Genomic DNA, 13,786 nt, shown 5'->3' on the forward strand with positions numbered 1-13,786 from the left:
CTGAGTATCAAGAACCAGAATTACCACTAACAAACTTAAAAAGGGGGCAAAATATCAAACCGGGATCTCATCTTCTGCGCATAAATAAAAGCTCCAAGTACCACTAAGTGATGTTTTACAAAAGGACACATGGTGATGGTTCTACAAAAAGTATACAAGTAGGCAGGAGCACAATACCAATTAGCCAACCAAACAGTGCATGTTCAGGAAAATCCAACATCCAACCTATGTACCATTCCAAATAAGAGCATATGGGCTGGAGTTTTCATCAGTGTTGCACATGAAATTATGAGTTACTATGATCAACATTTGGAGTAGGATTCGTTTCTGATGATCTAACTATGTCTTCAATGGTTTCCATGTCTATTGTCATGTCTTCACCAACCTCAGCTTCCTGCACCTCAGCCATTATTTCATCTTTGTCCCTTACAGGAGGTTCTATTCCATTTTCTACTGAATTGGTCGGAGGCCGCACACTCCTGCTTCCTTCATAAGATCCATTTGAATTTTGTTCAGTTCCAAGTGGAGATGGATCAGAAGAGATTGTCAATGTAGATGTGACCAATAAATTCTGCAGAAGGAAGATCATCAGATATGCCAATCTAATTGCAGAAGCATTATCAGGAATAAGACAAGAACTGCAGTAATGTTTCTAAAGATTATGTGCAAGTCATTGTGAAGCACTTGAAGAGGAGAGAGAGAACCAAAAAAGCTCCTGTCATGCATTCTCATCCTGAGTTCTCTTTCTAGCAAGTTCGGTAATCATCAAAACGTATGATGAAATGATGGTTAAAAGTGTAGAAGTGGTGGAATAAATCTAAGAAAAAGTAACAAGGAATGTCTACTACCGAAAACGTACAATGTACACACTTGACCCAACCAAGCTTACCCTTTTGCCAAGAACCCACAAACATATCTTAATACTGGGAAATATATGTGATGGCTGTCCTTTCAGCAAGGCTAATAAAAAGATCCTTGTCCAAAAGAAAGTTAGCCTCAAGTAAGTTACTAAGATCTAAGCTCGACAAAGAGTTTATTTCTTAAATTTGAGACTAATGAATATCCAACTTTTCCAAATTAGACAGTCAGGAACCAATAAACTTGATTCCCAAGCATTCCCATCAATCAAGCTCTGACACATGGATATGCACCAATGCCGGTACATGATAAGCATATTAAAGAGAAGAACAACTGAAGATGTAAGAGAATTCCCAAGATAGCAAATTTATGGTATAAGTCAGCAAAAGGTCTAAGTACAAAAAGATTTAAAAAATTATCTTAGCCAAAGTTTAATTATCCAAATAAATATTTACAACTTGTTTGGATTTGTTATTTCCCATTTCTGATTTTAACAGTGTGAATCAAAGAAAATAAAATACCTTTTCTAGAGCCAAAGACAGTTTCGACAGCTTAGGATAGATACCTCTCGCGGCCAAGAGAATCTGTTCAATAAGTGATACCAAGACATCTCATAAATGAGGATTCAGGAATCAAAGAACTGAATTTGGCCAAGATAGAGGTATAAGGTACAAACACATGATTATATAAATAAAAATAATGACCAAGAGAGAAACATGATAATTTACCATGCTCCGAGGGCCAAAAAGCAAATAATAATCTGGAAACTAATTGATGTTTCCAGAAAAGAAAAACAGCAAGCAGGCCAAGAAATAAAGTAAACAAGAAAATTCATAGCATAATCACCTCACAAAGCCTCTGCAAAGTAAATGGAGGTCCTTCATCAAAGCTATGAAGAACTGCAAAACATAACGAAATACAACAAATAAATATGCTTCAATAGGGTACCCTAAAATCACCTCAACAATTGCCTATTCGAACTATTCACCATCCATGCAAACAGACAGAAGTCAAATTCTTCAGACACAAGGTATCACCCAAAACTTAGTCGGGTTCTCAAGTTGCTGAGCTTGGTAGATCAATCTTCACAAAATGACAGAAACAGCAGCTCTTAACCACACAAGGGAATGAAAAATGAATACTATGCAAGACCTACATCCAGACCAAAGAGAGTAAGACTAAGGTATGTTGACCGGGAAGTACCATCATCCAACCTTTTCACCAACTCCTGGTAGGTCTCCCCTAACAAGGCAATTTGCTGCTCATTGGTCATTTTAGCCTCTGGATATTCTGACAAGACCTTCAACATAAAATAAAAAAGTGCGATAAAAATCATAATAAGAACAGAAACACACAAATGAAACATAATAATCTATCATGGAAAACCAGAAACAATCTCAGGCCACCCACCCTTTTGGGTTTGGAGGGCGGGGATTGGAAAAGAATGCACCGTTTACATGTAATCATATGTTGACAATCTGGTATACCCCATACCTGCTTAAGATGGTAGGACAACATACTCCTTAGTTTTTCCCAATCTTGCCTGAGATGATATGAGCAGGGTGACAATTAAACAAAAGAATAATGGAGACAGGAATGGCGTGCATAAATAAAAAACATATTGTAATATAACAATATTTTCTAAGTCAACTGCATATGCTCATGATAGGAAGAACAGAAAAGTATAACAAACTTGCTTGAAGAGAAAAGTATAAATATTTCTTATCATCCACGGAATAAAGAATTCTTTTAATTCCTAAAACCTGTAGGAAAAAAGAAACACGAAAACTGAGATCCAATAAAAGAACTCTAAGTTTGCCCACAGTCCCAAAATAAGCATACTGACAAGATTTGCGGCATCAATGGCGTTGATGCTGTCACAATCACAAGACAGTTTTCATTTACAACCTATACAAGTAGGTACCGCATCACCATAGATGGGTATACTTCACTACAATTATGTGGAAATAAAGGATAATATAAGCATTATTTATGACGCCACAAAAAGAATAAGCCAAAAGAAAAGTTAAAGGCAGAGCACACCGAAGCCACAAAAGAAAAGGATGTGCTGGTTAATAGATTCCACAAGGTAGTCACAACGGTTCAGATTGAACAGCATTAATATGGCATAACAGTTGTTCTTGAAAAGGTGATACAACTTACTGTGCGTGATAGTCTTTGGAGCATATATATGACTTTATAACAGCCTTGCATAATATGTATGACTTTATAACCAGTGTTATAATATCAGCGACATTGATCAAATAAGCACTCAGATAAATAGAATGGTTTTGCTAATGATTACCAAAATTTTGACAAGAAATTCAATTTTCTAATGCAAAAAAGACATATGGCAGTATTACCAAAACAGAAAAACCATAGAGCATTGTATGCGACCAAGTGCGCAAAGTGCCATGCAGACTTGTAAAGGAAAAATATCAGCGATGGTGTAATTAAACTACTCCACAATATTGTAGTAACAAACTCAGAGGTGAAATTGAGCAAATACAATATTTTAACAATCTTTTGCAAAAGATATAGAACAGAAAATAAAAACAAAGGATCCATATCTGTTGCTGATAGTTAAAATCCCAAACCTAGAGACAAATGTGGAGTGAAACTTGTGAATTGTTTACAGTTACCCCAGCGACAAATTCAACTTTATGCAACACAGGGGAAAAAAAAAAATATTAAGGGTCTGACTATTACTCAAATTTCTAAGAATAAGTTTCTATCAAATAAAAAAGCATACCAATATTTCCCTGTGGATGCACTTGCTTCCAATGTGCCTCTTACTTCTTCTTCAGAAAAAACAAGCTGAGGTTCCACACCTCTGTGATCCCACACCAAAGAAGATTTAATCAAATGAAGACAACATGCTAAGAAAATAGTGAAATTGCCATCCATGAACAGCAGGAAGCAGGTAAATGAGAAAAAATATATAAGTCTTATGGTTACATGTACAGTATTTTAAATTAAAGTCTTTTCTGCATTGAATTTTCTGTTCCTTCATTTCCATATGCTTACAGAACAACCCAACAAGCTTTGGTCCAATTTATCTACTTGTAAAGTTAATGCAACGACACAAATAGCTGGAATAGAAGAAAGTGCTTGTTTTCTGATGCAAAGCACCAACCCCAAACCAGCACCAAAAGAAAAATACCAGTGTTACAAACAGAGAATGGAAGGTAACAAACAGTTTACAGCCATAAACTTGTTTGCAGCCAAAATAACAAACATTTAAGAAGAAGGATAACTCCAAAATAGACATTGCAGCAACAAGTAGAGATCATGATCAGTTCTTTTTTACGACATTGACCGATAAATGGACTTGAAGACCAGTTCAAACACCACCCAAGCAAATACATAAGCAACCAGTTCATGAACTCTAATCCCGTCACAGCGCGCGCAAACACAAATAACGCCGGTGCTTTTAACATGTGTTGAATAGCTGGACAGTGATGAGAGGCGCAAGTAGTACTAGTTGTAAGAGAAGCGGAGAAGGAAGAGCAAATCTGAAAAACCTATACCCATGATTAGGCATTTGGGGGACTGGATTTTCGTGATTCTGCTCCAGCACGATATCGGCGGAAACAGTGGAATTCTCGAAAACCTCACTGACTGGCGTCGCCATGTACAGACAGATTAAACGGCGAAAGTTTGGGAGAGAGGTATGTAATTGGAAATGTGTTCCGCAGCGCAGCCCTTTTCTGATTATGGGGTGGGGGTGGGGGTGGATGTGCCCTTATATATTATTATTATTATTATTATATTTATATCATATAATATAAGTTGAGAAATTAATTTGAATGAGCGTTGATTAAAATTAAAGACGAGAGTATATTAATTTTATTTTGTAGGTACGTTGTAAATCAAAATATTTAAATTAATATATTATTTTTAGGTACTTTTGTAAACTACAAAAACTAATACACTTTATATTTTTGATTCATTTTTAAAACTTATATGGGATAAAATAATTTTGTATATTATTGGGCTTTATTTTTTAAATAGTTTATCCTTGCACTTTTACTTTCTTATATCTTAAGGGGCATGAAAAAGTTGGATAACAAAACATACGAATTTGTTTGTTGGCAATTTCATTTATTGTCTTTCATTCAACAAAAAGAGAAGCTTTCATTCATTACCAAAGGGGTAATGACAAAATCCACACACACACACTCTCCCCCTACTCAACCAAGGAGGTTCAGAATTCCATCTGAAAAAACATAAATGAAACCCCTGCTTTACTTTTCTTCCATCAAGGAACAGCAGCACTCGGTATTAGGATTCATCCTCCCATCGGTTTTCCGTAATAGCTTTGAGAGCTGGTCTTGCAGGAGCCTGTTGTTCATTTTATACACAAAATTTTTCTTAGTTACACTTAAATGTATCAAGAATACAAATGGTTGAGGAGACCACCTTCTCTTACCTCATTATTCTCTTTGCTCATTTTGTTTGTCATCTCTAGTTTTTCTTTTAGCATCTTCGTCAGCTTCCGCTTGCTCAACTCATCCAACTTTGGGACATTCTCACCAGTGTTTTTAGCTGTCTTTACTGTGAGAACAAGTTTACTTCCACTCCCCATATTCTCTTTGTTGTCTGAAACAGCAGTCATTCTTTTCTTGGTTGCAGATGCCTTACTTTTTGCTGGTGATGGTTCAACACCAAGACATGAATCTAATCCTGGAAAGCTGGGTGCATTCTGATGGGTAACTTTTGTGCTTTCTTCACTTTGAATGGCATCAATTTCGCCAGGCTCCTCTACTGCAACATCATCCAACTTTGTTACAGGTAACACCTTTGTGCTTTCTTTACTTCCAACGACATCAATTACGCCAGGCTCCTCCACTGCAACATCATCCAACTTTGTTACAGGTAACACCTTTGTGCTTTCTTTACTTCCAACGACATCAATTACGCCAGGCTCCTCCACTGCAACATCATCCAACTTTGTTACAGGTAACACCTTTGTGCTTTCTTTACTTCCAACGACATCAATTACGCCAGGCTCCTCCACTGCAACATCATCCAACTTTGTTACAGGTAACACCTTTGTGCTTTCTTCACTTTGAACGGCATCAATTTCACCAGGCTCCTCCACTGCAACATCATCCAACTTTGTTACAGGTAACACCTTTGTGCTTTCTTCACTTTGAACAGCATCAATTTCGCCAGGCTCCTCCACTGCAACATCATCCAGCTTTGTTACAGGTAACACCTTTGTGCTTTCTTCACTTTGAACAACTTCAATTTCGCCAGGTTCCTCTATTGCAACATCAGCTAACTTTGTTCCAGGTAACACTTCTTGCATGCCAGCCATCTTTGTTGATCCTTCCTTAGTCTCCAACACGTCCAAATCTGAGGTCTCATCAGAATTGAATACAGAGGCGGCTTCAGCTGCAATTTCAAGTAAAGCATAATTCATGAATACATCAGCAGAATAACAAAACAAATATATAAACATCTAAAACATTGAAGTGAAAATGACTGAGAGAGTATATAGGGGATAGGCAAAATCTACCATTGGTTTTCAGGACTCCCTCATTCACTTCAATCTCATTACAAATATCAGCGTCACAAGAGACTTCATCAACTGCAAAATGATCTGAACATACACACAAATATGTCAAGGAAACCCCATCTACACCAAAAATAGTGCTATTGATGCAATAGAAAATTGATTGAATCAAAAAGCTGAAATGAATAAAAATACCTTCGCTTTCAAGGACAACATTCTCTATATAGTTGGCAGCACTATCTTCATCAGCTGCAAAATGATCCGAACAAAACAAATATGTCGTCAAAACCCTAACAACACCAAAAATAGTGCTGATGATGCAACAGAAATTTGATTGAACAAAGCTGTCGTGAATGAAACTACCTTCACCACCCACAGCCTTATCTTCATCAACTTCTACTTTATCAGCATTTAGTTCTGCTGTGTTCTCAACTGCAATTCCAATCTCAGAAGCGTGGACATCAGAAGACACTGCATTATGTAATATTTATAAGTACATAAGACAGTGAATATACGTTTAGGTTGTATAATTACAGATAAGGCAGATGAACCCACACCTTCACTTTCTTGAATTCTGTTGCTTGCATTCAGTGGCATAAACATGTTCTGATCCTCAGAATCAACTGTATTATCACATTTCTTCTCTTCTTGTTCTGCTTCAGTCTCGAAACAAGATCCTACTCCCTCACTTTCCACATCACTGCCCTCTTTGACCTCTGGTTTAGAAACATCAGTTTCAAAATGTTTAAACATGTTCTGATCCTCAAAATCATCTGTATTATCACATTTCTTCTCTTCTGGTTCTGCTTCAGTCTCGAAACAAGATGCTACTCCCTCACTTTCCACATCACTGCCCTCTTTGACCTCTGGTTTAGAAACATCAGTTTCAAAATGTTTGTCCTTGTCCTCCTCAGTGCTACTTACTGGTTCTCCTTCATCAACAATAGGTACATCCTGTTTTATTTCTGAAACAACTTCTACTTCATTGTTTCCCTCAGATTTCTTCTCCATACTTGTGTTTGCATCCAATCCTGCAAAATTCAAACGCAGAGAGCTATTAATGAATTCAACCAACCATGCATTAAATACTTAAAAACACCTGCGGTCAATTCATTTAACTTCTGCAAGTGTAAACAGACATATACCAGTAATTTCCGAGATTGCATCCAAATCAACTGAGCTCTCCTTCAAATTTATTGCCAGATTTTGACCATCTTTGTTAAACAAATCCTTCTTAAAAAGCCCAGAATTTTCATTATCTTCCTCATTCAGCAACTCCATATTCTTCTTTGCCAGTCTCGCTGACCTCCTCGTGGTGTACACTACATTAACAGCACTCTTCTCCTTCACTCCTCTTCTTCTGGTAGTGACCCCTAAGTGGGAAGGGGTCATTAAAGCATCCTTCTTTTCCTCGCGTATACATTCTTTGAAATCGGGATCCATTTTCCGACAAGCTGAAGCCATCAGTCCCTTCTTTCTATCAGTCTGTACCACCACTGCTGGAGTTTCAACTGCATCAGCATGTGATTGATAGGCATCTCTAACTAGGGTCTTTTGAGTTGTACGCCGCGTCCTAGTCATTGGCTTTGCAGTTTCAGGCTCTTCTTTCACAACATTTCTGCGACGTGTACTTGTGCCACCAGTTGGAGGTACAAATGGAGATGTTACCTCCGACCTCTCCGGCGATTCAATTGATGATTCTGCAGTTTCAGATTGACATGACTGCAAAAATTCCTCGATCCCTTCAACCTGCCAATCGTCGACTAAATCAATCTTGTTGAAATAATTAAAAGTTTAATCCAACAAACAAGAAAGAGAAAAATAGAGAGTGAATATAAGCTGAACAATAGCAGAAACACAAAAACGGAAAACCAAAAACACTCAACATGACGGATATCTGATTATCAAACCCTCCACCCATAAAGGAGCTGACAATGAAATTGGAATTCTTGAATCTTGTGGCTCAATGACAAGGAGTGAAGTATTTTACAAATTTTCAGCAATATGGAAATAATTAATCTGAAACCTTTTTCATACAACCCGTAATCTCAACTAATTTAAGTAAGTGACTAAGATATGAAACTAAAACAAACAAACTCAATAGAATGTAAAAAAGAATGAAGACGCAAGATGTAGAAGATAATGAATGTAGTTACGATGTGAAGAGTTTTGAGAGCGTCGGCCATGGCGACATTTGTGATATTGGCAGGGATCTTGTTCTTCTTGCAGAGAGTTTGCAATTCTCTCCTTGTAAGGGTGTGGAAATCCATTGATGTGTAGATGGGAATTCAAATTTCTACAGTGATGGGTGTTGGATAGTGAGGCGGCAATGGGAAAGGGATATATATAGTGTGTGGTTGGAATGGTGTGAATAAGAAAACCCTTGATGAATATGACCGTTGGAGCGTTGATTTTGAAATTTGAATTTTGATATCTATTCTAGAATGCTAAAAATTGGGTAAACATAAACGATCATAAACTTATCTAAAACCTATTTGAAATCATATTGAGGAAAACAAAACAAATAGATATATACGAAAAAGCATCATTTCAATATGATTTTGGTCGAATCAAGTAATAATAATTGGGATTTGTTGTCCAATTTAAACTAACTTTCTACCTATAATTTAATTATATTAATACTCAAATTTGTGTTGGTGTTAATTAAAACATGGTTGTCTTGTACTATTTATATTTATCACACATACACATGGTCCTAAATTGTAATGGTATGGTTGTGGACTATCAAAATAAGAAGGGGGAAAGGTATTTATTTATTTTAGGTTACATTACAATTTTTAGTTACAAAATTCTCCAAGGATTTTGATTCTAAATTTTCTTCAATTTATTATTTGTAATTGTTATTTAGTTGGAACTAAAATCCTTCAATACCATAAAAGATTTTATAAACTTGTATATTGTTATTAACTGAACTAACTGAGAAATTTAAAAAACTCAAGCACAGAAATGGGGGTGGGAATTTGAAGAAGGTGAACACAGAGAGGAGAGAATAGACTTAAAATTCATTCATAATGCCCTGTTTACAAACTTCAGCTCCCTTGTTACAAAAGTCTGATGAATACAGACAAAATGACAGAAACAAAAGCTGATAACAATAATAAAATCCCATCAGAAAAAGGGGCTGTTTGTCCTTGAAAATGAGCTCCTATTGGTGCTGTGAAAACTTGCAGAAATCTTCAGAAAGAACAGGGCAAACTTCAGTGCTGCGTTTTAAACCTCCCCGTCCACGTGTCGCACGCATGATCAGATTAAGTGAGGGTGATCAACTTCGAATCCCCAATTTCAATCGTTCCTCGATCGCGCCCTAATTCGCCTGAAACGACGCCGTCTTTACTCGGATCTTTTAAACCACCCCCAATCTCCCCAGTCTGCTGGATCATACGGTCTTCATTCCCCTTTCTAATCGGACACCTCACCTTAGGAGTTGCATTTTGGTTTAAAAGCGCGACACTCCTTCCCGCTTTTTTTTTAGCTTTGTCCCCAAGGATCAAAATCTGAGAATTTCGCGGCAACAGAGTGATAGTCTTCCCAAGTGGCTTGTTCTGGAGATGAATGAGACCACTGAATCAATACTTGGGGAACACCTACATTGTTCCTTGGTATCAATCTTCAAGCTAGAATAATAACAGGATAAATTTTGAAGGTTTCATCTTCAAATTCAAGTAACTTATCTGAGGGGAAGTACTTAGAACCAATCTTCCTCTTGAGCAATGATACATGAAACACAGGATGAATCTTTGATCCCTGTGGTAATTCCAACCTGTATGCGACCTTACCTACTCTTTCAATGACCTTGTAAGGCCCATAGTACTTAGCTGAAAGCTTCAATCTCTTCCTGAGTGCAACAGATGTCTGTTTGTGGGGCTGCAGTTTCAGAAAGACATCATCTCCCACTTGAATTTCCCTCTCAGACCTTTTCTTATCAGCGTATGTTTTCATATGATGTTGAGCCTGCTGTAAATTTTCCTTCAGTAGCTGCAATACCTTCACCCTTTCTTGCATGAGTTCTTCAACATCACTGTGATGGCTTTGCAAGTAAGGACTAATACTGAGTTGTTGAGGGGGGTAACCATATAGTGCCTGAAATGGGGTAGCCTTCAGCCCGGTGTGGAAATTAGTATTGAACCAAAACTCAGCTAATGTTAACCATTGAGCCCACTTCTTTGGTTTTTGTTGACACATGCACCTCAAGTAGTTTTTTCAAGACACTGATTCACTCTTTCTGTTTGCCCATCACTTTGGGGGTGATAAGCTGTAGACATGTCCAGGGATACCCCTAACAATGTGAATAATTCTTTCCAGAATTTGCTGGTAAACACCTTATCTCTGTTAGACACAATACTCACAAGCAAACCATGAAGTTTGTAGATATTATCAAAGAAGATTTTTGCAATTGAAGCAGCTGTGTAGGGATGTTTAATAGCAATAAAGTGGGAATACTTGGTTAATCTGTCCACAATCACCATAATTGAGTCCTTGCCTTCAGAATTGGGAAGCCTCTCCACAAAATCCATTGATGTACATGACCAAGCTTGCTCTAGAATAGGCAATGGTTGCAACAACCCTGGATAAAGGGCAGTTTTCATGCTTTGATCTCTGGCACACCTCACACTCTTTTACCCAGTTTTGAATGTCAGCCTTCATTGTGGGCCAATAAAACAGCAACTTCGCCCTTTGATAGGTTCCAGCAATCCCAGTGGCCCCCAAGAGCTGAATCATGAAGCACCTTTAGGATCTTCTCTCTGATTTCCCCATGGCTGCCAATGCATATTCTCCCCTTCCTTCTCAATACCCCAGCCTCATAAGTGTAATCAGGAAATGATTGTGAGTCTATGATCTTAGCTTGTGTCACAGTTTGGAACAGAGTGTTCCCTTCATAGCTTGCTTGCACCTCCTGCATCCACATAGGGATCTGTGTGGATATAGATGAGACTGAAGGTCATTTTCTTCATGCTCCACCCTGGACAAGGCATCTGCAGCCCTATTTTCATTTCCTTTTTTGTATTGCACTTCATAGCTAAGGCCTAGAAGCTTAGTGACCCACTTATGCTGCAACATAGAATCGACCCTTTGATCTAATATGTGCTTGAGGCTCCTTTGGTCTGTTTTGATAATGAAATGGTTCCCCAAGAGATAATGCCTCCATTTAGTCACTGCCAAGAGTAGGGCCAAAAACTCCTTTTCATACGTAGACAACCCTAAATTCTTTGTAGCTAGAGCCTTACTCAAATAGGCTATGGGTCTCCCTCCTTGCATCAACACAACTCCAATACCCCTTCCACTAGCATCTGTTTCCACAATAAAAGGTTTAGAGAAGTCATGTATAGATAGCACTGGAGCAGTGGTCATTACCTTTTTGAGCTGTTTAAAAGCATCATTTGCTTCTAGGTTCGATTCAAAGGCATTCTTCCTTAGCAAGGATGTGAGTGGTTTGCTGATAGAACCATAATTCTTTATGAACCTCCTGTAATACCCTGTGAGGCCTAGGAAACCTCTGAGTGCTTTAACATTAGAGGGAACATGCCAATTCACCATGCTATCAATTTTTGTTGGATCTATTGCAACACCATCTCCAGAAATTATATGTCCCAAGTACTCCACTCTATTCTGGGCAAAGTAGCATTTACTTTGTTTAGCATACAACTGGCGTTTCCTCATGAGGTCCATTACTTTTCTGAGGTGCACTAGGTGCATGCCCCAATCCTTGCTATAAATGAGGATGTCATTAAAACATACTAGAACAAACTTCCTTAGATAGGGTTCAAACACTGCATTCATAAGTGCATGAAATGTGGATGGTGCATTACACAAACCAAATGGCATTACCAAGAACTCGTAGTGATCACTGTGGGTGATAAAACTGGTCTAAGGAATATCATCCTCCTTCATTCTTATCTGAAAGTAACCAGACCTCAGATTGATTTTGGAAAAGAATTTAGCACCATATAGCTCATCAAGTAGTTCATCAATTACAGGTATGGGAAAGTTATGTTTCACAGTAAGTTTATTGAGGTACCTGTAATCTACACATAATTTCCATCCACCATCCTTCTTCTTCACCAAGAGCACTGGTGAGGCAAAGGAGCTTTGGCTTGGCCTTATAATCCCATTTCCCAGCATTTCCTTCACAAGCCTTTCAATTTCTATTTTCTTACCATAAGCGTATCTGTAGGGGTGCTGCTTTTTAGGTATTGCATCAGGTAACAATTTTATAGAATGTTGAATGTTTCTTTTAGGGGGTAAAGTTCCTGAAACACATCTTGGTACAGCTGCAGTAATCCCAACACTTGACCATCCTCAGTTTTTGTCTGTGTGATCTTGTGATTGAGAAACAGTTCACCTTGCAAGTCAAGGTTCCTTTTTCTCATCAATTGAACCATAGAGTTAACTGACATATCCCTGGCTGTCTTAGGCAAGGCATATAAGACCAGCTTTTCCTTAGGTAGGTTAAGAGTGACCTTGGCTTGGTTGAAGTCTGATTCCACAGGGTTGTAATGACTGAGCCAGTCACACCTTATCACCAAATCATATCCCCCTAACTTGATTAATCTCACTGGATGTGTGAACTTGTGCCCCTATATCCCAAGTAAACTGATTGCATATGAGATTGCTAGTCAACTTACTGCCATCTTCCACTCTAATCATCATAGGTGTAGAGCTTTCTATTTCACAGTTAAGAGTTCTGGCCACCTTCTCATCCGAGAAGCAATGGGTACTTCCACTATCTATGAGGATAAGAATCTTATCCCCTACCTTGCCAATCATCCTCAGAGTTTTGCAGTGAACATGTCCTTTCATAGCATGCAATGAAATAGTTAGATCCCCTTCTTTCACCTCCTATTCTTCATATTCAGCTGGTTTTGGATCAATCCCTTCAATTTCCATAGCTTCCTCGTCTTCCAGTAGCATATCAAACTGTCTATATCTACATCTGTGGCCTGGCACAAAAGGGCTCATCACATCTGCAACATAGATTTTTCTCCTTTTTTGCTTTTACCTCAGCTTCAGTAAGGAGTCTCTTAGGCTGGAAATTTGATCTGAGAGGGGGGTTTTGAGTGGTGGTTGTTAAGGTGGTTTTGGGTGAGAATTTCTATTTATGGATTGGGCTTTCTTTAAGATAGCACTCATAGCACACTCTTGCCTTCTTGCTAGAACAATAGCTCGGTTTAGTGATGTGGGTTCACAAGGGGTCACAAGTGATTTGATCTCATCCTTGAGCCCGCTGATAAACTTCATCATAAGGAACTCCTCCTCCATGTTCTTGGTAAATACCAACATCTGGTCCTTAAGCTCCTCGAACCTCTCCAAGTATGTATTAACAGTGGTCTCTTGTTGGAGTCTGTTGAAGGCTGTCATGACCCTCTCGTAATCAAGGTCCTCAAATCT

General features: G+C 38.2%; 2 protein-coding genes across 4 annotated transcripts; both read right to left on the reverse strand.

Annotated features, from left to right (window-relative positions):
- Window positions 1-52: 52 nt before the first annotated feature.
- On the reverse strand, window positions 53-4,588 carry LOC105160228 (serine/threonine-protein phosphatase 4 regulatory subunit-like protein). 3 transcript variants are annotated; one of them, XM_011077511.3, is made up of 7 exons: window positions 4,389-4,588; window positions 3,611-3,691; window positions 2,353-2,401; window positions 2,062-2,158; window positions 1,705-1,757; window positions 1,380-1,442; window positions 53-571 (listed from the first exon to the last, which is right to left on the reverse strand). In XM_011077511.3, exons 1-7 carry the CDS (start codon window positions 4,490-4,492, stop codon window positions 287-289), a joined length of 732 nt encoding a protein of 243 aa, XP_011075813.1. In that variant the 5' UTR covers window positions 4,493-4,588; the 3' UTR covers window positions 53-286. The 3 variants fall into 3 exon arrangements, with proteins under 3 accessions (XP_011075813.1, XP_088735547.1, XP_088735548.1); XM_088879421.1 differs by having other exon boundaries at window positions 2,269-2,401; XM_088879422.1 differs by lacking the exon at window positions 1,380-1,442 and having other exon boundaries at window positions 2,269-2,401.
- A 353-nt stretch (window positions 4,589-4,941) lies between these two features.
- LOC105160227 (uncharacterized) lies at window positions 4,942-8,719 on the reverse strand. The gene is made up of 8 exons (XM_011077509.3): window positions 8,536-8,719; window positions 7,525-8,128; window positions 6,937-7,410; window positions 6,743-6,850; window positions 6,575-6,628; window positions 6,383-6,466; window positions 5,291-6,258; window positions 4,942-5,202 (listed from the first exon to the last, which is right to left on the reverse strand). Exons 1-8 carry the CDS (start codon window positions 8,647-8,649, stop codon window positions 5,143-5,145), a joined length of 2,466 nt encoding a protein of 821 aa, XP_011075811.2. The 5' UTR covers window positions 8,650-8,719; the 3' UTR covers window positions 4,942-5,142.
- Window positions 8,720-13,786: the final 5,067 nt, after the last annotated feature.

This window comes from Sesamum indicum, linkage group LG4 (genome assembly GCF_026168435.1).
Source record: "Sesamum indicum cultivar Baizhima isolate 11 linkage group LG4, ASM2616843v1, whole genome shotgun sequence".
Lineage (NCBI taxonomy): Eukaryota > Viridiplantae > Streptophyta > Magnoliopsida > Lamiales > Pedaliaceae > Sesamum > Sesamum indicum.

Bases quoted from the DNA above. Each gene is read 5' to 3' on its own strand.
- LOC105160228 (XM_088879421.1), bottom strand. From the start codon at position 4,492: ATGGCGACGCCAGTCAGTGAGGTTTTCGAGAATTCCACTGTTTCCGCC. The intron at 3,692-4,388 runs GTATAGGTTTTT...GTGGGATCACAG, and splicing joins CCCCAAATGCCTAATCATGG to AGGTGTGGAACCTCAGCTTG. The intron at 1,443-1,704 runs GTGATTATGCTA...CTTATTGAACAG, and splicing joins CTTTGCAGAGGCTTTGTGAG to ATTCTCTTGGCCGCGAGAGG.
- LOC105160227 (XM_011077509.3), bottom strand. From the start codon at position 8,649: ATGGATTTCCACACCCTTACAAGGAGAGAATTGCAAACTCTCTGCAAG. The intron at 8,129-8,535 runs GTAACTACATTC...GACGATTGGCAG, and splicing joins CTCTCAAAACTCTTCACATC to GTTGAAGGGATCGAGGAATT. The intron at 7,411-7,524 runs GTATATGTCTGT...TGAATTTTGCAG, and splicing joins TGCAATCTCGGAAATTACTG to GATTGGATGCAAACACAAGT.